Genomic DNA, 24,632 nt, shown 5'->3' with positions numbered 1-24,632 from the left:
CCCTGATTTGGTGCAATTATTGTGTATTTTCTAGTATCGTGCTGTTAGTGTGAAGTTTAGCTGAACAGATATTTTCACACAATGATCATGAACACTTTTAAGTCCTACAGTCTGATTGCTATCTGATATGTTCAATAAATTCTCGCCTGATATTTGCAAGACTCGTACGTGTGTAAAAAGACGTTGCCCGGGACCGTTTCTGGCCAAATGTAATATTTAATACCAGACCATAACTAGAAAAAGACTTTGTAAGATTGAATGAATTTCTAAGACTTTACCTGAACAGCTAACTCTCCTAAACTTCTCCGCATGTGTCAAACACCATAAAAGTCATAATAAAATCATTCAATATGATATCATATTATGTTGCTATATGAAATGAAAAGCCTAAATTAAACCTGCATTTCTAAATCTCTTCATTAGCCTTTGAACATTTGAACAATTCGATCAATCAACGTTGTGTAGAAATATATACCAGGGCGCTGTTGAATGCTCGATTCTGATTGGTTGACAGGCGTTCTTTATTTTTCAATAAATGCATGGCTATAAATTAGTTCCAGGTCTGATAACCGCATTACAGTTTCACATCACTTCACCAAATTATCTCAGTTATTGTAAAGAGCCGAACAACCTACAGATGGAAATCGAACACATAAAACAAAACACATTAGCTAAGCAGTTCAGATAAAAGTGTCATTACTCGCTGTGTGTACTGATGCTTTGGCAATACTGTACATAAACACAATCATACCAATAAAGTACTATAAAATAATTAGTTAATTAATTAGTGGCTGCATTACCCCCTCGGATTCGCATTATTTTTCAATAATTCAACAGTCCGGCCTCAATTATTCCTTACATAATTTTGCACCTTACTGAGTAATCCTTTATAAAGTGCAATTCATAATTCATAATGTTTTTAAGATTCACACTACAGGTAAATCAATTGTGCAATTGTGTCGTGTTATATTGACGTAAAAATCACATGAATTCACAGCGCATGCAATCTGTTTTGTATCCCATTTACTTCCACAAATGAAACTGACCGAGACTTGAATTAAAAATGTCAGATTCAGTGTGAATTTTCATTGTCACATTCAAAGAACAGCTCTGCAACACTCGAGACCAAAAGATCACATTCAGCTGGTGTGAATAAAGTCATACTGTGTTTAGAATAAAATACCACCTATTATTTTTGAAAGCAAGAAGAATACTGTATGTCTATAGTGCACAGTATGCAAATGTTCTGTAACCATGGAATGACCTACATTCGCCCAAATATGCAGTAAAAGAGCACACTGCATAAGATACTGTATCCACAATGCAATGTGCCCGACCTCACTTTCCATGTCCTGTGTGATGTATGAACTGTCATTAATATCAACCACGATATAAAACGACCACAATCTCTTTCTTGACTTTTGATCACAATGAAAAATGTTGACACATTTTTACACAGCCATGGATTAAAAATAAGCGCTGTTGTTAAATTGTGTTTTTATCATCTTTGTCTACTGACGAAAGTTAAGTCCTTCCTGTCCATGAGCAACTTCGAAACCGTGATTCCGTGATCCTTTGTTTCATCGTGTCTGGATTAATGTAACCCACTCTATTTTGGAATCTCCCATCCTTCTCTTTGCCATCTTCACTTTGTCCAAAACGCGGCTGCCAGACTCTTAAAGGGGAAACGTAAATTTGACCACATTACACCAGTCCTGATTTCATTGTATTGGCTCCCTATCAAATATAAGATTGATTTTAAAATTGTATTATTTGTGTTCAAATCTTTAAACAATCTGGCTCCACAATATCTCTCTGAGTGGTCTTGACCTGCTCACTATCCCAAGATCCAGACTTAAATCGCCAGTCCCAAGCTCTGGAACAGTCTCCCGACTCTTTTAACCTTCCTTGAATCTTCTCTGTTCCCTGTGAGTACATCTTAATGTTTGCTTGTTTGGTTTGTATTCTTTTGACTGTACAGCACTTTGGCCAACCTTGGTTGTTTTTAAATGTGCTATATAAATATATATTGATTGATTAAAAATGCAAAATAACCACGTTTATTGTCCGAGATGATAGCTGGATACCACTTGCTGAATTAAACATGCAACATAATGAGATTATGTGACAATGGCTTCATTCAAAAGCAGGAAAACGCAGCCTTTGGAAGCTGTACACAGAGGTAGGATGAAAATAATGTGCCTTTCAAACTGTTCTGAGATCAGTACATTCATAAAAAAATGCTGTTGGTTAAGCCATTAACAATGTGTGTATATATATATATATATTTTTTATAATAATAATAATATACTATATATATATATATATATATATATATATATAGTATATTATTATTATTATAAAAAATATATATATATATATGGGAGGCCTGGGTAGCTCAGTGGTAAAGACGCTGACTATCACCCCTGGAGTTCGCTAGCTCAAATCCAGGGCGTGCTGAGTGACTCCAGCCGGGTTTCCTAAGCAACCAAATTGGCCCGGTTGCTAGGGAGGGTAGAGTCACATGGGGTAACCTCCTCGTGATCACTAAAATGTGGTTCGCTCTTGGTGGGGTGCGCGGTGAGTTGTGCGTGGATGCCGCGGTGGATGGCGTGAAGCCTCCACATGCGCTATATCTCCGTGGTAACGTGCTCAACAAGCCATGTGATGAGATGCACGGATTGACGGTCTCAGACGCGGAGGCAACTGAGATTCGTCCTCCGCCACCCGGATTGAGGCGAGTCACTACGCCACCACGAGGACTTAAAAGCGCATTGAGAATTGAGCATTACAAATTGGGTAAAAAAAAAAAAAAAAATATTCTTTCAGAATGTATTCGCAGTCATCCTAGTTATATTTACATTAACTTCCTCACTTGACTTGAACCTTAATGCAAAATTATGACACTAATTCTTAGTAGAGTAAAAAGTAATTTGACCTGACAAATTTCAGATCGCACAGAAACCTGCAAAACATTCTCGTTATTACATTCAGTCAAATCGGGAGCAAAATCATCTAATGCAGCGAGACGGCTAGAATGGAAAGTGGAATTTTCAGGCCAAATGCATTAACACGTTTCATCCGACTCATGAAAGCCATTCTCATTGTGTTCACACACTTTCCTCGCAATTACTCACTAGAGACGCTTCATATCTCAGCGTGAAGTCACACTTCAAGCACAATGCCAGTCCTGTCTGCAGGCCTTACCTGAGCATTTCCACACAGCTTTCTGATCAAATCTTTGCAAGTGAATAAGTTATAAGCATAAGCATAAATTAGCTTGTTACTAATTGGGCATAAAACTTTTTTTTGAGTGGCATGTGCGTGAATGCAAGTTCAACAAACTAAAAGAATGAAGCATACAGCTGCCTCTCTCTCTGATAACACCCTCTCACTGGAGACCTACGTACTAAGCTGTGATCTGTTATTAGCACACTGGGAATCTTTGAAGAGCATTCCTCCCTTCAGCTTAAGAACACGTGGAATAATGGCATCTGAAGTGGACGAGTGTTTGCCGCTCGGAGCGACTCTTGAGTTCCCAGTTATTGAAAACCAACCACAGTTTTCACATACTACACTACACACTCGTGAAGTATGCCTGGCTGCTTCTAAGAACAGATATTGACATTCTGAGTAAATGGACAGACCTCGTGTGAAATCGCTCAATGCTTTAATTATAGAAGAGATGATGTGTGGTATCTGGAGAGTTCTTGCAGGCAATTCAAAAGAGTGAATCACATGCTAATATCAGTGTGATTGCATGTACGACAAAACGCTGATAGTTATTAAAGAAATCACAAATGCCCGCTTACGCATTTCATCCTGGCAGCAACTCTGATAACATCAAACCTCATTGGCTCCCGTGTGTCACATGACCAAACGTCATGACGTCAGACCTGAGCCATTATCGACATATTTGATTTGCATGCGGCCGGGAGTTGATCAATGATTTGATTTGAGAGTGCATAACAACCTAAATATAATTCTGCCACTTCTGAGGTCTTGGAAAATTGTGCATGAGTTCAATTACTTTTATAGTGCTTTTGAGGTGTTTTTTTTTTTTTTTAGCTTGACACTTTAAATCACTATTCACTTTCATTGTATGGTGTGTAAAGAAGAGCTGTCAAAATTTTGCAAATGTTCCGCCCTTCCAACCAGTGTTTATGCTGTTTTATGCTGTATATTAAGAAAAGTTAAACTTTTAATTAATCACATGCGTTAATGCATTAAAAATTTTTTTATCACAACTGACCCTTCGCTAAGCTCCGCCCCCCTTAGTTACAGTTGCTCGCTCTGACAAGCTCTACTGAACTCCCCATAGGAATGAATGGTATATTGCCGCGAAGGACGCGGTTTAAAAAAACAAACAAAAACAAAAAATCTAGAGCAAATAGTTTTCCTAAAAATCATATGTGGACAGAGGGACAGAGCTGTCAGATTTGTTTCATCAAATAGTTTATTTTGTGTCCAGGAGTGTTAATTATTCATGTTTTTGAGATGTTATAGACATTACATCGTAAATTATCATGATTAATTCTGATTCAAAGTAACGTCCAGCATCATACAATCATTGTCAATCATGTTAAAGTAAAATGATCCAGCATCAATTCTGTATCATCGTATGTACTGATTATCATTGTCACATGTCTGTCAAACATGTTGAGTGATCCAAACATCATCTGCAGCCTGAAACTGAACTTTTGATCTGATTTTAGGAGTGAATGCACTTAACTGCATAGAGAGCTATAGGATGCTCCCTTGCTCCCTATTTAGTGAATGACTTAACCTCCAGTGTGCTGTCTGTCTGCACTGGTCTCAGAACAGTTTGAAATGCACCTTATTTTCATCCTAACTCCATATAAAGCCTCTGAAAGACACATTTTCAGCTTTTGCATGAATACATTTATTCTCAATGTGATAATGTACAGTAAATATATAAGAATGCATTTATTAATGTTAATGAATAGAACCGTATTGTACATGTGATAACACAATAAAATACTGTATTAAAAGTTTATATTAAAATGAAGAGAAATGACTCACAGATGTGTTAATGTTGAAAGTTATTCAAAATAATATAATATATGTTTTTTTCAACTTTTGAGGGAATGCGGTTCTAATTTCCACATATGTGGACATCATGTTTATCAGCGCGCTGACGCATGAAAAATGAATGGATTTTTTAAAGCGGCATATCAAACGAAACTAGAGACGCTACTCTTTACAACCAAACAGGTTTCAATCAAAAAACCTAAAGAGGTTTCTTACTAGAGGCACTTTTGTCGGCGCTGCGCCCGTAGCAGCGCTTCCTGTAAATGGACGTCATGCTGTTGTGTCACATGTTGCGGTGCGGCAGAAGTTTATCCCTTAAATGACAGTGTTGAGTCTTGTGAACAGTATTCAGTCAGTTTAAATTCATTTAAATTATGCATTGCATATAGTGAAGCCAAAATACAACGTCCACACATGTGGACACGGGGTCACATGAGGTTAAAAATTGTGGAGACTGTGAATCAAAATCAAGGCAAATGATTATTACAGTCACTTGAAAAGAGAAAAACTTCATTTAATAGTGATTACACATCTAATAAGTGAACAGAGCTGTTTATAACGTCTCATAACACTCTCATTTTGATGCAGTGAACTGTTTATTTACTATCGCTTTTACTAAGACTTGAATCAATACATAAATGAATTAACGTTCAGTTATTAGCTTTAATTTATCTTGGAGTAAATGTAGGTGTCGTTGCAGGTGTTATATGTTCATTTGGGAATGAGGACTGACACAGTTTAATCCTTAACATGCTCTTCTCTGGATCAATTTAAAGATTATTTAAAAAACAGAAAGAAAAGCACTGTGGGTATCCTCTCTGGGGAACTCGTGTCACTATTACAAATGATCCGAAAACAACGTGCTTTACATTTTTTGGATTATTTTGATAAAATCCATCTTAAAAGTACTCAAACACACATTACTTCCATATGCTCTCACTGGAAAATAGCAAACGTGTGTTAGAGTACCGGCGGCAGGGCAACAGTTGCTAAGACAGGATTGGTCAGAAACGCTTTTAAGGCGGGGCTTAGTGAAGGGTGAATTAACACATTTCCCATGAATACAGCATAAAACAGCACAAACACTGGCTGGAAGGGCAGAACCTTTGTGACGTGTCTGCCCAGGTTCGTCACACCTATCACAACACACACACAACAGCGATTCCGTGTCCGAGATTGGAGCTCTTAACACTATTTGTTGTACAAAACAAGCCCAGATGGGACTACAGGTACTTTGCAGCCTCTATAAGGAGCAATTTAATTGTCACAGAAGCACGTCAAGTCTTGACTATCACCAGAACGCAGAATGAGACGGTTTTTATCTGCAAGAGCTTTTCATGTGGAGTTCAAAGCGGCGCTTTCTCTTGCCAGTAGTTTGATATGAATTGAATCTGCCCATTTGATCCTATTACTGAAAAAAATGTCCACTGGAAAACGCCAGAAGATCTTGCCCAACTTGTAATTAATTAACTGTACCCTCTATACTTACATTTTAACATGTACATATTTAAATAATTAAAATAAATGATGACTAACCAATTTCAAAGCTCTTTAAGACAAAGTATAAAGTAAATATAGTTATGATGATTTTTTTAATGTTTGTTGTAATGTATCATGTACCATAATTGAATCGTGATTAATTGTGTTTAATCACGATTAATTAGTTAAAATATTTTGATCGATTCACAGTCCTAGTTTTCTTTCCTAAAAAGGAAATAAATGCATTTTGACAGGAAAATAAGTATATCTAGAGTCAAATTTCAGCACTTTCAAAATCTGCGATTAATTGCGATTAATCGCAATTAAACAATTTAATCGACTGACAGAACTTTTGTAAAGCTATGTGCAAACGCAAAAAATTTAGTTTTCCATTGGGTTTTGACAGAAATACAATTTTTGGGTGAACTATTGCTTGAACTATTCCTTTACTTGCTTATTTACCATAATCATCGTAAGATCACTGTCAACACATTCAGTGTTCAGAAAGTTGATATAAGGTTTTGTACATTTTAATGCACAAGCACAGCTCACCATTCAACGAAATGTCACAAAATCATCCAGAAAGTACTTACATTGCACGATGAGCTCGACGATGGCTTCTCTGGGCTTGACGTTGAAGCCGTTGTACTGGCTGGTCTGACAGCGGTAAGATCCGCTCATCTCGCGCGACACGTTCACGATGCGCAGCCCGCCGTCGTAACTCTCCATCTGCATGCTGCCGTCGGGCATCGGCACCTCCTTATCAGCGCGCGACCACAGGATGATGGGTTTGGGTTTCCCTGAAACAAGGCACTCCAAGTCCACAGTCTCACCCTCGCGTGCCACCAGCGGAGATTTGCCCCGCGGCACGGTGAGGTTTGGAGGAACTAAGAAAGAGAAGAACAGAGGAGGGACTGATATGGGGCTCTAGAAGGTCAGCAGATGGGATCGCTTAGGGTGGTCAACAGAGGCGAAAGATTGGTGGTGTATATGAAGGTAGAAATATGTGTATGGGTAATGTTTATGGGTGTAGCTGGACATCAGTGTTTGATTCGGTATGAGAAATGATACAAAGACAGAAGCAAATGTCAAATCAAGTAAATCACACAAAACCAAATGACTGGAGATTATAAGTTGCAAAGACCACTGTGCAATTCTTAAGAGAGCCCAATGCAACAATCACTGGGTGATATTCTGTGGAAGATTCCTACATGAAATGTCAGACTTCCACATTCTCCATTAAAGAACAAAAACGGCAACACTACCATTAGCTTTGCAGCTGTTAAACTGTCAACAGAGATCTCTGCTATTATGCACACACTTTTTTTTTCTATATTCACACAATGGAGCCTATTCAGCAAATCATATATGAAACTATTCTGAATGATTTTCAGCTGTTTTCTGTCCTTTGTGTTCATAGTATTTTAAACATACTACATTACACAAGTGCATAGAGATTATACCAGCAAATACATAATCAATATCAACAGTCCTCGTTAGTTTTTAAATAGTCAGATTTCTTAACTGTTCATTAATTCGCATTTACTGTAGGGATGTGCACGGATAGTTGCATTTGGTTAACCGTTCGATGTGCCACTATTCGAATACCAAAATCCTTCTTCGGTTATTCTACATGTCGACACAAATTCAACAAGTTCTGACAAACTGTTGGGTTTTCCGGCCAAGTTTGGGTCAGTTTGTCCAAGTATAGGGCGAGTTAGGGGCTGTTCAAACATGTGTCTGTGTGCGTCTGCGCTTTATTTCTATATACTGTTAACACACGCTGGACGGATGCCTTTGACTGTTGCACTGAATCTCACTGCGCCCGCGTCTTTCAACATCTGGCTACAATCGCCACATTTTGTTACACCATGTAACGTTAAAAAGAACTTTAATTTTTATAAATGCATCTCAAAACACCTGCATTGTATTTCATTCCTTGTGCTGCATTCTTAAGAAGTTCATGTTGCAAAGAGGTCTTCATGTGACCGTTACACCATTAAACATGATTACAGGTTGTTTTTCACGAGCAAAGTTTCAACGCTTGATAAACGGTAAGACAGTGTTTTCTCCCTTTTGCTCTGGTGTGCATATTTACGTAGAATAATTGATTATTTTAGTTTGACTTTAATGTGAGATCATTCCAGAATCAATGTTTTGTGTGCTCATCGCTCACTGTGCATTTTATTTGTTGCTTTTTTGAGTGGTGTTTAAGGAAATTCCATTGCAAGAAACATTCTTTATTCCCACGTCAAGACTCCTGACGAAAAAAACTATGCACCGTTCGTAAAACCTTGTGGTTAACCAAATGTTAAAAATGGTAACCGTGCACATCCCTAGTTGTGTTGAATTGTGTTGTGGAATCAGAACTCACACTTGCAGTGTTACCCCCCCCCCCCCCCCCAGTTTATAACTAGTAGCTTCCTAAAAATATTTTCAATGAGGATAATATATATATATATATATATACCAGGACATACAGGCTGTGTCTCGTTTGGAAGGCTGCGTGCTAGGTAGGATGCGTCCTTTAAAGGCTGCAGTATACCGAGTGTCCTCCTTTAAACAAGCCTCGTTTAAACGAGACGGCCTTCGTAGGACAAACAGAAACGGAACGTAACATGGTTGCTATGACAGCACGCCACTCTTTAACAAGCGCGAGCGCTTTGAGTGAGAAGGTGACAAAGTCCCTTTAGAAGGGAATGTATGAGGTACATTTTAGGAGAGTTATAATGCTGTAAAGAGAAAAGAAAATAGATTTTACAGGTGTACTTTTAGTCTAATACTTTATTTTAATTATATATTCATATAACTATACATATTATATACTCTGCACCCAACTACTGAAGTACTTCAACTTGGGAATTAACATTCCTTGCGTTTGAACGTCATATTTACGGGCAAATTGAAGCAAAGTATTGTGAGTCTCCACAAAGGATACACCTCATGCATCCTCCGAATTCCCGTGAGAGAAGGTCGCATTTGAAGGCTGCATTCGAAGTGTCCTACCCGCTTTTCTGAAACGAGGCAGCCTCGATGACGTATGTGGCTGACAAATGCGACCTCCGGAGGACGCGTCCTTCCAAACGAGACACAGCCACAGAATACCAAATTGTGACGAGGAGGAGGGCGGGGCCGGGCCGTGACTATGCACGCCCGGCCCCCAATCGGGCTAATCAGCCGAGGAGAGGGATAAGTGCAGCTGTGTGTGGCTCTCTCTCGAACGAACTGCTGCATTCCACTGCACTTATCGCTCTCCTCGGCTGATTAGACCGATTGGGGGCCGGGCGTGCATAGTCCTCCTCGTCACACAAATATTCAAGTATTATATTCAAGTGTGGAATCCATCCAAACACCATAAAACCAATGAAATGTACAACCCTAAAAGACAAAAAACACAGAAACACAATTAAACTAATGTGCTAAGCAAATATCAGTTGGCATCAACCTCTGAAACAATCTTCAAATAAGTATAAAGTTAATATTCACTCAATCAACATAATTGATATTAACAAATTCTTCATATTTACAAAGAAAAACAATTAAAAGCTCATTGCAGATGGATGCAAGAATGTGTCCCGTGTGAACGGCCCCTTATGTGTCCACGCCCGCCTCTTTTCCGGCCTATGGTGGTTTCCTAGTTTCCCAGCCTGGCAAAGCGGGTTAGTCTAGAGACCAGCTAAACCATCTAAAAATCAATTTGACCACACAGTGTGACCAGCTCAAACTAGCCAAAACCAGTAAACACCTTTTAGTCTGCTTGAAGCTGTTTTTATCAGCAGGGTTCATATCAAAGAATTACAATTAAAGAACTGAATTTGCTTCATATGCATAAAACCCAACAACAATGACCCAGAAAAGAGCCAGAGCCACATCCTCAGACAGAATATATCAGTGATATTGCATAATAATGCAGTGTTTCTGTGGACGAAACTACTTTTATGATTTGAATCACTGGGCTCAGTGGACTCATGTGTATTAATAATAGATGTTATTCCATCCCGTTATCAGAAACAGAAACTAGCTCTAATAAATAGCCATTACGATAATGCAGAACAGAGAGCGTTAGCGCATTAGCAAGCTGTTTATGAGACTAATGCATCTCTGGGTAGCAGTTAGAGCTGTTAGCAATAGGTGCGGCTGTTTTTGTAATAAAATTCATTTCTGTAACACCACTGGAAGAGAGACAGAGTGACCCTTGCAAAAGATCACCAATGATGGTTGTTACCTTCCAAAATGTGTCAGACCGCAATTAATAACACAACGTAAGTGTTGCAGTCTCAATGTTACCACAAGGGGTGCCATAGCGGATATTAGTGTGAACTGTCCACTTCTACAGTAAGTTTTCTGTTTAAAGTCTATTGCTGTCATGGTGGAGCAACAGGGATAGTTAAAGTCGATATATTTATAGTAACCTTTTTACTTTACTAACTTTTTTATGGCAGACACTCTATCGCCCCCTTGAGTATTAAGGTTTGTTACCACCACAGTAATGCAAGAATGCACATTATGTACAGTATGTTCAACTGCTTATTGGTAAGGCATTGGCCAAGCACTCAGAGTTTGCGTCGGGTTTCAGTTCGGGCTCCGGTTGTGTATATACTCAGTTCCGGTTGACTTCCTGTTCCGGTTGCTGCCGGCATGCTGCACGGTTGTTTGTAGCTTGCTAGCCTGCTTAGCATTGCTTATTCTTATTCTTATATGCTCATCGTTTTATCCTTTGCCATTTTGCCACATGCTTCGGGTTTTTCCTGCTTTTCTACAGTTTCAACTGCGTGTATTTTACCGCGCGCACCCGTTTTCTCTCTTTTTTCTTTTCCCGCTTGTCTACATCTCACGTCTCGACTGCGCACATTTGTTTTCTCCTCTGATTATTGCATCAATCTTAAACATCTGCTGATCAGGAACCACATCGATCTCAAACCCTCGCTGCTCAAGAACAACCATAACAAACATCTGCGGTAAGTCATGGCATCCGCTCATGTTATTTCTTCCTGCATTGCATACCACATGTTTACTGTAGCTTCTTCCGTCTTCATATGCCCCTGCCTGAACCTTGGACTTAGGATGGACCCCACCGAACCTCACCGAAATGACCTGCCGGTTGAACTGCGATGCACCTCATTGATCTCTACCTGCATCACCTTTGTCTATTGATGGGCTACACTCTTGAAATGGAATAAATAGACTATAATTTAATTGCCAACAAAAGCCTTCATCAGTCAACTAACAAAGAACAATGCATCTATGTGAACCTCTGCAGTTAATCCAGGATGAACTCCAAAGACATTAGTCGTTCATCTTCTAGATGAGGATAAAGACATTTATTATTATTATTATTAAGAGTTCTGCAATGATGATCACAAGTGCCTTGCATTACAAATCTCATATTCATCCCATGTTTCTAGGCTACAGTAATGTTTTGACAGAAGTTCATGTTAAGGCACATATAACTTTAAACTGGGTGGTTGGGTAGATGATACTTTCTCCATCGTGTGCAGGGGGTTTGGGAACATTACCATTTCTTGAGCAGTAGTTTCCATTTCATTAGAATATATACAGTATAATTCGCGTATAATACAGTATTACATTGGGGTCAGGCACAACATTCTTATCAAGCCTCATTAATACATACGACTCCAGCGGTTAAACTAGCATGTCTCGGGGATGGCACGAGGGCGAGTAAATGACGAATTTAAATTTTTGTGCGAACTATCCCTTTAAAGTGTGATTTTAAGTGTCCCAAAAACTTTTTGAGGTCTCTGTGTATCATACTTCGGTCAGTGGCCACACTTCTCTCTAGATGTCAACCGTATTATTTACAGCTGATTGTGCATCCAAACCAACATGAGAAACTTTTGCTGGTTTCTGCTCCACAAAGACTTTGCGAATCACCAACAATCTCCGATCGCCACTCTCGCTCTTCCTCTGCACTCGGGCAGTTCTTTCCAGATAAATGAAGTTTAACTCAAGCACTGAGAACTAATCGTTTCGATTTGCCGTTTTGATCAATCCAGGAGTCACGCTAAAGGACGAATAGAACGTAATGTTGATTGAACTTGCTATCTTAGCTGGTCTGCCATCCTCATTATCACAGTGCATTTAAATATAACGACTAATGTGAGGATTAATTGCCTGGCAACTGATAGAAGCATCGAGCTCTCTCTTTCTCACTTTCCCTCGCTCACTCGTGCTACAGCTTCATTAAAGCCAGCGAGCAGAATGAAGATTGATTGTGTTTCACCTCTTCGAATGAGAATAGAAAACTACTCACTATTCCACACATTTCGTCATTCTTTAATCCTTCTGCTATCAGAGGGAACATCTTTCCACTTGCAGTCTCACTCTACATGAATAAATCATTAGCAGTGCAGTTTCAAATGAGGAAAATCATTTTGTGTCAAATGAGCAAGTGATGGTGCACTATGGTTTGAACGGCGCGAACAAGACGATCGGATATTACGCTGGATGGCAAGAAGAATTCTCGAAACTCTTTGGCTACATCCAAACAAATATGCGTTCGCTCGAAAATGCATTAATTTTGCTACGTTTTCGCCTCTCGTCCACACTATAGCTGCGTTTTCTTCCACCGAAAATTGAGTGTTTATTAAACACCCTCCATAACAACCCACTTTGGAAAACGATGACATGACGTGGCCATTACCTGATTGTCTCCGCTTCAGACGACACGCCCACAATCTGTCAATCACTGACCATCTGATGAATATTACACACAAAACTTGAAAGCACTTTCTAACTCTGATCAGACTGGCTGACTTTAAACAACAAACTAGACTTGTACTTTTTAAGACGGCACTTATTACAAGTCTACACTAATTTTCCGCTACTTTTCTGTACAACAATAGTAGAGACGACCACACCGTCATTTTTCCACACTAGTGTGTTATTGCATTATAATACACCTCAGATAAATCCGCCTGGTTTGTCACTCCCTAATTTTTCTTACCCCATTGGCAAATTGTTTTTTGGTCACATTTTAGCATGCAATGCAAAATCACAATGGATATGCTGTCATGAGGGCTTCTAGTTTTAATAAATCATAAATAACAAATCCTGTAATGATTTTTATTGTATTCAAAATTTAAAAAATGTACTGTCTACTCACTTTCCTGCAACAATAAAAACACAGTTTTGAAACACAGTACTGTGCAAAAGTTTTAGGCACTTGTGAAAAATGTTGCTTTGTGAGGATGTCTTCAAAAATAATGCCATAAATAGTTTTCATTTATCACTTAATGTCATACAAAGCCAAGTAAACATAAAAAAGCTAAATCAATATTCGGTGTGACAACCTTTGCCTTTAAAACAGCACCAATTCTCCTAGATACACCTGGACACAGTTTTTCTTGGTTGTGGCAGATAGGATGTTCCAAACTTCTTGGAGAATTTGCCACAGTTTTTCTATCTATTTAGTCTGTCTCAATTGCTTCTGTCTCTTTATGTAATCTCAGACTGACTCGATGTTCAGTGGGGGGGCTCTGTGGGGGGCCATGATATCTGTTGCAGGGCTCCCTGTTCTTCTATCTATTTAGGCTGTCTCAATTGCTTCTGTCTCTTCATGTAATCTCAGACTGACACGATGTTCAGTGGGGGCTCTGTGGGGGCCATGCCATCTGTTGCAGGGCTCCCTGTTCTTCTATCTATTTAGGCTGTCTCAATTGCTTCTGTCTCTTCATGTAATTTCAGACTGACACGATGTTCAGTGGGGGCTCTGTGGGGGCCATGCCATCTGTTGCAGGGCTCCCTGTTCTTCTATCTATTTAGTCTGTCTCAATTGCTTCTGTCTCTTTATGTAATCTCAGACTGACTCGATGTTCAGTGGGGGGCTCTGTGGGGGCCATGACATCTGTTGCAGGGCTCCCTGTTCTTCTATCTATTTAGTCTGTCTCAATTGCTTCTGTCTCTTTATGTAATCTCAGACTGACACGATGTTCAGTGGGGGGCTCTGTGGGGGCAATGCCATCTGTTGCAGGGCTCCCTGTTCTTCTATCTATTTAGACTGTCTCAATTGCTTCTGTCTCTTTATGTAATCTCAGACTGACACGATGTTCAGTGGGGGGCTCTGTGGGGGCAATGCCATCTGTTGCAGGGCTCTCTGTTCTTCTATCTATTTAGACTGTCTCAATTGCTTCAGTCTCTTTATGTAATCTCAGACTGTCACGATGTTCAGTGGGGGCTCTGTGGGGGCCATGATATCTGTTGCAGGGCTCCCTGTTCTTCTATCTATTTAGTCTGTCTCAATTGCTTCTGTCTCTTTATGTAATCTCAGACTGACACGATGTTCAGTTGGGGCTCTGTGGGGGCCATGATATCTGTTGCAGGGCTCCCTGTTCTTCTATCTATTTAGGCTGTCTCGATTGCTTCTGTCTCTTTATGTAATCTCAGACTGACTCGATGTTCAGTGGGGGCTCTGTGGGGGCCATGACATCTGTTGCAGGGCTCTCTGTTCTTCTATTCTAACCTTTTCTATTTGCAAAAGTACTGTTTGGGAGTCTAACATTTATATTTCCTATTGACACACTAAAACTGAAGATATAAATAACCATCTTAAGACAAATGCTTTTGTGAAACATCTTATGTGCCTTTTGACAGACTTTTGACAGTACTGTATATATTCTTTGTATTGAACCAAGAGATCAGTCATGTTTTGATCTTCACGTCTTCTCGAAATTTCTTCCATTGAGTTTGCATTTCCGGTCTTTGTAAATGGAGTGTTGAGTGTGACCATGGCTTAAATTGAACAAAGTCTACTGAGGTTTATATTAAAAACAAGCAAAAAGCAATTTATCAATGGGGCAAGTGAAGTAAGCTTAATCCAAGATGTATTCTCTGGAAACAAGTCTTTTTTTTTTTTTTTTTTACTTCTCAAGTAAATGCAGCTTGTTTAAAAGGAATATAGAAAGATTTAAAAGTTCAATAGAAGTTAAGCTCAGTTGACAGCATTTGTGGCATAATGTCGAGAACCACAAAAATTATTTGGTCTCATCTCTCGTTTATTTATAAAAAAAACTAAACTTGCGGGTACAGCGAGACACTTACAGTGGAAGTGAAGGGGGCCAATCGGTAAACGTTAAATAGTGTTATTATAGTTTTGGATTTTAGTTTTATTTCTATTTTATAGTCAATTTGTCATTCCAAATTAGTTTTAGTTTCCATTAGTTTTCACAGTTATTCTGTTAGTTTTAGTTTAGTTTTCATTTTCTCAGTTTCAGTTTAGTTAGTTTTCATTTTCTTTTATTTTTAGTATTTTTTATGGGTGGCAAAGCTGAACGTTTACTGGTATCATTTAAAAAGTCTAACATCATTACATTTCTCAGGGCAGTCTTGTGTATCTAGTTGTATTATCATGTTTAATTTGGAATGTAAATGCTGCAAATGTTATAACATAGGGTGAATATGGGTAAAGTGACAAAGGACATTTAAACTTGATCCCCACTGTGTCCATATGCATTTCCTTAAATCATTATACTGTAAATCATTACTGAACTAATCTTTGGGAAGTAAACAATTAAAGGGACAGTTCACCCAAAAATGAAAATGTTCTCATCATTTACTCCCCCTCATGCCACCCCAGATGTGTATGACTTTCTTTCTTCTGCAGAACACAAATGAAGATTTTTAGAAGAATATTTCAGCTCTGTAGCTGTTACTGTACCTGCAGAGTTGCGTTCACAATGTGTAAGAGCAAACTGTTCCGTGGAAATAAAGCGAACTAAACTCACAGCAACTCACAAGATGATTGGAGATCATGTGCAGCATTCTCATAGATTACATTATTCTTCCAAACAGTTTTCAGTCAAATGAAACAGAGAAAAAGGAGTGATAACTCTTTACACGTGCTTGCTCCATGAGACAGGGTCCCGCTGCACACCTCTGAACAAACAGCGAATCAGACACGAGCACTGATGGCCTTTATTTAGTCTGTTCTTAAAAATAAAATAAAGTGTGTTTCTTTAAGTGCATCTTTTTGACTAACAGCATGTCTCGTCATGCATCACTCTGAGACGTCTTACAGGTCACCCACCTGTTGCAGGTAGATGAGCAAAATTACTCACGCATGAAACACATTTGGACGAGGAGCTCGCAAACTGGATTGAGCCTCGTCACATTTTGTGGGTGGCAGGTGCTATATCACAACCTGGGTGCACATAAAAAATAACGAACGTTCATAAAATCGCTCGTAGAAAATTTTCTTAACAACTAATATCAATAGTTATTATAATAGTTATAAACGAGGCCCAGAACTCTATACATGTGCGTGTAGAAGCGCTTTCATAGCACTCGTGAACAGCAGAGCTCACTGCGCACGTATAAAATCAGACGCGCATTGGCGGCTTTTCTTTCGTCTGTTCTTCAAAATAAAACCATGTTTCGTCAAACGTGCGTATTTGTATCTAACTTCTTGTAAAACATCCCTCCGAGAAGTCTTACAGGTTGCCTTCCACAGTGGCTGGTACATCAGCAAAATACTCCGCATGAAAAATCCACATTTGGCGGGTGTTCATTTCAAATTTGTTCACCAGGAGTAGGCGGTACGACAAATTTGGAAGAAAGGAAATCAATTGTCAATCATTGACTTCAAGCTTTGCAGTTGCACCAACACTTTCTGTTGGAAAATTATCTCTAGAAAGTTTTAAACAATTATGTGTTGGTGAATGGTGAGACACCCAGTGAGCCACTTGATTTTTTAACAAAGAGCCACTTGATCCCTGTTTTAAACGGATGATTTTACTTTGGGATGTGTGGCAGAGCTCATTTCATGAGCACAATGGGAAAAGCAATGGTAAAGAAAATGGTTGTAATTGAGGTGTAATGCTTGTAAATGTTGCATTATGATTTATGATGTAAAAGTGTTTAAGAAAATATAAAAATAAATTCCAAATACTTTCTAGAGAATCATTTCCCTCAGTCCCACTTTACTGCTTAAAAACAATCTGGGATTTGGTAAAAAGAGGTTCCCAGTATTAAGCATTTCTTCATTTTTAATTTTGACTAAAGTAGAAGACATCCTAAGCTTTCTTCAACGGTATAATGTGAGGTTATCTGTGTTGGATCATAATTAAAAGTGTCAAGAAATGGAACATTTCCAAAAGTGTCTGTGATGATCGGGCTAATCAGCCGAGGAGAGGGATAAGTGCAGCGGAATGTGGCAGTTCAAGAGAGAGAGAGAGCCACATTGGTGCCGAAATCCGGGAAGGAGGAGGGATGCACTGTCGTGGAGTCCTCGCCACTATCAGCCAACCTAAAGGAGCAGCTGCGGCCGTCCGCCGGGGGATGGAGGAATCGCTGCCGGCTGCCTGGATGCAGAGGACTGGCTCCGGTCCGCCCGGGGAGGAGCGGCTGTCATCCGCCAGAGGTTGGGAAGTGGCTGAGGGTCGGGCGACAGCGTATCTGGGCGCTGGCGAACCAGGTTATTCCTCTCTCTCCTCTCTCACTCTCTATCTTTCTGTCGCTCCACTTTGCAATTTCCCTCTCCTCTTTTTTTTTTTTCCCTCCTCTCGTCCCCCTCCCTAGCCCTAGAGAGGTGGGGAAAAGCCAGCCGGCAGGCGGGGCCAAAAGGGCAGGGGGGGATGTAGGTCATGTCGGGGGTTCCCCAGCCTGAGACAAAGGAGGGAGGAGTGTGACCAGGAGGAGGGCGGGGCCCGGCCCCCAATCGGGCTAATCAGCTGAGCAGAGGGTTAAGTGCAGCAAATGCGGCAGTTCGAGAGAGAGCCACGTGCAGCTGCAGTGTGTGCATTTGTGTAACTATAATAACACTGCGTTAAAACACTTATATAACTTTCCCCAGATGTGGTTAGTAAGTGATTTAATCACAGTAAAATCATGTTAACACACATATTGTTTAAGTCTTGTGTCTATACTTTTGAAACAGTGAGTATTTTAATGTTTACAGATTATTGACCCCATTGACTTCCATTGTAAGTGTCTCACTGGAAAAAAAAGTAAAAAAATTTTTTCAACAAACGAGGGGCGAGAGCAAAATAATATATTGTGATAATCAACATTATGCTACAAATGCTGTCGACTGAGCTGAACTCGTACTGAACCTGAAATATTCCTTCAAAGATATTTCACTGGAAAACAAGACAGAAATACTGATGAAGAAAATGATTTTTTCAGTGTTGCCTGCAGTGAAATGACTTCAAACTGGGCACAAGTACAATGGAAAAGGGACATTTTATTACCATTTATCTCTCTCTTGCTGCTATATCAGTCAGCTCTGGACTGTGGAACAGGTGCATTTGGGCTCTGCTGTGTTCAAACGGTGAATATCTCAGTCCAAACATTGCCACAGCGTGAATCTCTGGCACACGTATGGTGTAATCTGCTCTAAATACTTTTATTAAGAGCTTTAATTGGTCCTTTAGAAGCTCTGCGGCGGGCACAAACAGCTAATCCTGACAGCAGCTCGTGGGCAACAACACAAGGGCGTGTTATGAGCATGTTGACGGCTTGATGAGAAAAACAATGCATGACAAATTTTAGTGGTACACAGATACAGAATTTTTGCAGAAAATAATCGATTTTTAAGTTATAACTGACATTATGGATGATGTTGAAATATGATTTCAACTCTGTTTTTGTCTGTTTGAAAAAAAATCTGTACTTTTACATTGAATCATTTAGCAGATGCTTTTATCCAAATGTGAATCTGAATTCACATTAAAGCTCCAGTTAAAGCGATAAGCTGAGAGCTTGTGTTTTAGCACAGTTAAGTGTGTATATCAGTATATTTAGAAAACTTAATGGCCAAATAAAGAGCTAATTAAAATCAGTGTGATATTAATGCTGTTAGTTAATAAGAATTGCATTTTTTTTCTTCCCTTTTCTCCCCAATTTGGAACGCCCAATTCCCAATGCGCTCTAAGTCCTCGTGGTGGCGTAGTGACTCGCCTCAATCCGGGTGGCGGAGGACGAATCTCAGTTGCCTCCGCATCTGAGACCGTCAATCCGCACATCTTATCACGTGGCTTGTTGAGCGTGTTACCGTGGAAACATAGCGCGTGTGGAGGCTTATTCTCCGCGGCATCCACGCACAACTCACCACACGCCCCACCGAGAGCGAGAACCACATTATAGCGACCACGAGGAGGTTACCCCATGTGACTCTACCCTCCCTAGCAACCGGGCCAATTTGGTTGCTTAGAAGACCTGGCTGGAGTCACTCAGCACGCCCTGGATTCAAACTCGCGACTCCAGGGGTGATAGTCAGCGTCAGTAATCGCTGAGCTACCCAGACCCCAAGAATTGCATTTCTTAATACGAAATATTTCTTCCTCAAAAATTCAAAAAGTGCCATTAATGGGAGCTTAAAGGAATATTCCAGGTTCAATACAAGTTCAGTTCAATCAGCAGCATTTGTGGCATAATTTTGATTACCACACAAATTAATTTCGACTCGTCCCTCCTTTTCTTTAAATGTGTGCTCCAGTGAGACACTTACAATGGAAGTCAATGGGGTCAATTTGTGGAGGGTTTAAAGTCAGAAAAGATTTTTTTCTAATTTTATAAAAGCACTTACATTAATTCTGTTAAAACTTGTGTATTATTTCAGCTGTAGAGTTGTTTAAATCATCATCTTTACAGTCGTTTTAGGGTTTAACCTCCTGAGATCCGAGTGTGACTGCTGTGTGCATTTTCCATTTCCCTTTTTGATTTGTTACTAGTAGCACCTAATAAACAAGCAAAAAAATAATTCTAGAGAAAACAGTTTTCCTAAAAATGTATGTCCTCATATGTGGACAGCAGGACTAAGTTGTGAAATTTTTTATTAATATTAAGCTAAAGTCAGATTTGTTTCATCAGTTTATTATGTGTCCAGAAATGTTGATTATTCATGTTTTTGAGACATTACAGCTGATTTTCTATAAAGGTGATTAAATAATTCTGATTCAAAGTAATGTCCAGCATCATCCAATCACTGTCAACCATGTTAAAATAAAATGATACATTATAAATTCTGAATCTATGTACTGATTATCATTGTCTCATGTCTGTCAAACATGTTGAGTGATCCAAACATCATCTGCAGCCTGAAACTGAACTTTTGATCAGATTTTAGGAGTGAATGCACTTAACTGCATAGAGAGCTATAGGATGCTCCCTTGCTCCCTATTTAGTGAATGACTTAACCTCCAGTGTGCTGTCTGTCTGCACTGGTCTCAGAACAGTTTGAAATGCACCTTATTTTCATCCTAACTCCATATAAAGCCTCTGAAAGACACATTTTCAGCTTTTGCATGAATACATTTATTCTCCATGTGATAATGTACAGTAAATATATAAGAATGCATTTATTAATGTTAATGAATAGAACCGTATTGTACAGTGATAACACAATAAAATACTGTATTCAAAGTTTATATTAAAATGAAGCAAAATGACCCACAGATGTGTTAATGTTGAAAGTTATTCAAAATAATATAATATATGTTTTTTTTTCAACTTTTGAGGGAATACGGTTCTAATTTCCACATATGTGGACATCATGTTTATCAGCGCGCTGACGCACGAAAAATGAATGGATTTTTTAAAGCGGCATATCAAACAAAACTACAGACGCTACTCTTTACAACCAAACAGGTTTCAATCAAAAAACGTAAAGAGGTTTCTTACCAGAGGCACTTTTGTTGGCAGCGACCCATACGCACGTTTCACAGAAATCAACGGCATGCTGTTGTGTCACATGACGCTGTGCGCCAGAAGTTTAACACTTAAATGACAGTGTTGAGTCTTGTGAACAGTATTCAGTCAGTTTAAATTCATTTAAATTATGCATTGTGTATAGCAAAGCCAAAAATACAACGTCCACACATGTGGACACGGGGTCACACAAGGATAAGGGTTTGCTGACATTACATCGTCATGGCAACAAAGTTGTAAAATTGTCTATAACTTTCCACAGATGTGGTTAGTAAGTGTATCACAGTAAAATCATGTTAACACACATATTGTTTATGTCTTGTGTCTATACTTTTGAAACAGTGAGTATTTTAATGTTTACAGATTATTGACCCCATTGACTTCCATTGTAAGTGTCTCATTGGAACACAGACTTAAAATAAATGAGGGACGAGTCGAAATTAATTTGAGGTAATCAATATTATACCACAAATGCTGTCGATTGAACTTAACTTGTATTGAACCCGGAATATCCATTTAACGGTCCCATTAATGACACTTTTTGCATTTTTGATGCACTTCTGCTTGTATTTACTGCATTTAATACAATTCTCGTATAACGCGTTTACACAGAATTTTTATAGGCCTAAATGCAATCCAATAATAAACAAAACAACAAATATGTGCTGACATATTTATGAATTCATTTATTATTTTATAAAATTCCAATGATTACAACAAAACTCATGTGTCTGCCTGATTTAATCTCACAAGCCTTCAGTGCAACATTAAATAACACAGTAACAGTTTTTAGTTTTCAGTTGGACATGATGAAAGTCATAAATCACACGTCATTAAGATCCATTCAGTTACCGCTTCGACTGATGTATAAGTGTTTTTGAGGAACAGTTCATGGGAGTCATTCGTTTGGGAACCACACTGGTAAATTTATGCTTTGATTAACTAAAAAGTACCGGCTCATTAAAGTCATTCGTTAAGAATCAGACTACACTGGACGTGCAGTGCGTTTTGCGCTGTAGGAAACACTGTCACAGTGTTTTAATACGGTGTTCCATCTGCATCAGGTGGACAACTGCACTTTCAGGAACCATTAACAGAACTGAACGTTTTTTAAATATGGAACCAGTTCCCAACCCTAAACAAGAAACACTGTTGAACTGGGGCTGAGTTTTGAAACACATAAATCACCACACAGATCTTATAGAACGTCAGATGATGCCAGTGGAAGACATTTAATTGACCCAGATTCACATCTATTACATCTGCCATTGACACAATAGACTCACAGATCTTGATATAGACTCCTTTCATCTGAACAAATTATATCTTCAAAGCCCCATTTAATAATCAAAAGATTTTCATTGTTTAATTTTAATCGCTGATAACACTGTAAAGTGCTACAACTTTCTTTTACTTCGTAGGCTTGTGCACTAAATTCAAAGTGATCCGAGCAGCACATCTTAAACTGCTAATGAGGAAACAAACACTGCAGGAGTCATTGATCACATCGATTTACTGCATGTGGATTATCAGCAGATCATCTTCTACACATTATGCAGGAAGGCAGATAAAATCCAAGTACAGAAAAACATCTGACAAATAATCAAGATGCAGTTAACTACTAAAAAACACCGTAAAGAATGAAGTTTCAAATCTGAAAAAGTTAAAGGAATGGTTAGACCAAAGATGGAAATTCTGTCATCATTTACTCACCCTCATGCTGTTCCAAATCTGTATGACTTTCTTCAAGGCAAATGGAGATGTTAGGCAGAATGTTAAGCCTCAGGCCACATCCACAATCATCCGTTTAGGTTTGAAACCTCTGTTTTTGGGAGGCCTGGGTATCTCAGCGAGTATTGACGCTGACTACCACACCTGGAGTCGCGAGTTCGAATCCAGGGCGTGCTGAGTGACTACAGCCAGGCTTCTTAAGTAACCAAATTGGCCCGGTTGCTAAGGAGGGTAGAATCACATGGGGTAACCTCCTCATGGTCGCTATAATGTGGTTCTCGCTCTCGGTGGGGCGCATGGTGAGTTGTGCCACGGAGAATAGTGTGAGCCTCCACACGCACTAGGTCTACATGGTAATGCGCTCAACAAGCCACGTGATAAGATGCGCAGATTGACGGTCTCAGAAGTGGAGGCAACTGAGATTCGTCCTCCACCACCCGGATTGAGGTGAGTCACTACGCCACCACAAGGACTTAGAGTGCATTGGGAATTGGGCATTCCAAATTGGGGAGAAAATCAGTTTTCAGCTACATAACAGAACCGTTTTCCAAAGTATAGAGTTCTGGCGAGCGCTATCGAAAGAGGCATAAACGTGGAGAATTTAATACATTTTCAAACCAAAACATATTTGTGTGGAAGTTGCCACAGTCACTCCACCTAATATCTCCTTTTGTCTGAACTGTCCCTTTAACAACCAATATTCAATCATTTTCACAAATCTAAACACAGCATAAGAAACCCTGTCAAACCAGTCATAATAAAAATCACCAGTCAGTGATGGGCGGACGTCCCAGTGAGTGAAGGCGGGTCTGGTGTTGGTAGCGGTCCGCTGGTGCTCTCTCCGCCCGTGGATCGATCCGGTCAGGGTTCCACGGGTGTGAGATGAAGATGATAATGAAAAATGACACAAGACGGACATATGAAAGTGTATTGATCATATTTTTTTAAAGAGGCAGGACTTCATTAGTCAGTGCAACACTACACACTTCCCTTACTAATCATCTGCACGTCCCCTTAATAGTGGCAAACTAGTGTAAGAGCAGGTGAAATGTTGATCCTTGATCCCTTCAACATTTTGATATTCGTGACTCAATTACCTGTTGCATTATTACAAGACTTATTACAAGTGTTGAATTTAAGGCCATTAACTCGGTCAAACTGCAAAATTTAATGCACCTTTAATCTCTGCTAAATGTCGTATGTTTCATTTAAATCGTTATCCTGAAATGTTTAGTGAGTTCCCGGACAGTGTGTGTATCCTTCTGATGTGCATCAGTGCGACTGCAATAACCGCTGGTTGTCTCTGATCGCGTCGTGTTTGAGACTCACCAGTGGTGGATGAGATGTTGACGTCGATGCTGATCTCTGGAATCCCACCCCCTCGCAGCGACGCCATGCACGTGTACGTGCCGAAGTCAGTGAATTTCAGGTCGATGATGTCAAGGTTGGTGGTGCCGGGCGAGATGTCCGGATCGGTCTGCGTGATGACCATCCGCTCGGAGCTCCGCAGCGCACGGCCGTTCTTCAACCAGCTGAACTGCAGCTCCTCAGGGGGCGTGGCCTCAACCTGACACGAGACCTTCACCTCGCGCCCGATCTGGATGTTGTCGTCATTGTGGTACGGGTCTGGCGTGATCCAGAAACGACCCTTTTTCAGTGCTGGAAAGAAAAAATCAAGAAGACAAACACAGTAAACCAAGGTGAACGTA

General features: G+C 39.6%; 1 protein-coding gene across 1 annotated transcript in view; it reads right to left on the bottom strand.

The window, feature by feature from the left end:
* LOC127416355 (MAM domain-containing glycosylphosphatidylinositol anchor protein 2-like) overlaps positions 1–24,632 on the bottom strand; it is a 232,397-nt gene that overhangs the window by 55,706 nt on the left and 152,059 nt on the right. Inside the window, exons 7-8 of the mRNA XM_051655670.1 lie at positions 24,253–24,582; positions 7,125–7,418 (exon numbers count right to left, since the gene is read on the bottom strand). Of these exons, the coding sequence (XP_051511630.1) occupies positions 7,125–7,418; positions 24,253–24,582 (624 nt within the window). The remainder of the gene's footprint in view (positions 1–7,124; positions 7,419–24,252; positions 24,583–24,632) is intronic.

The sequence above is a fragment of the Myxocyprinus asiaticus genome, chromosome 25 (genome assembly GCF_019703515.2).
Source record: "Myxocyprinus asiaticus isolate MX2 ecotype Aquarium Trade chromosome 25, UBuf_Myxa_2, whole genome shotgun sequence".
NCBI classification, from domain to species: Eukaryota; Metazoa; Chordata; class Actinopteri; order Cypriniformes; family Catostomidae; genus Myxocyprinus; species Myxocyprinus asiaticus.
The sequence above is the reverse complement of the archived record's forward strand: the minus strand, read 5'-3'. Positions and strand labels throughout refer to the sequence as shown.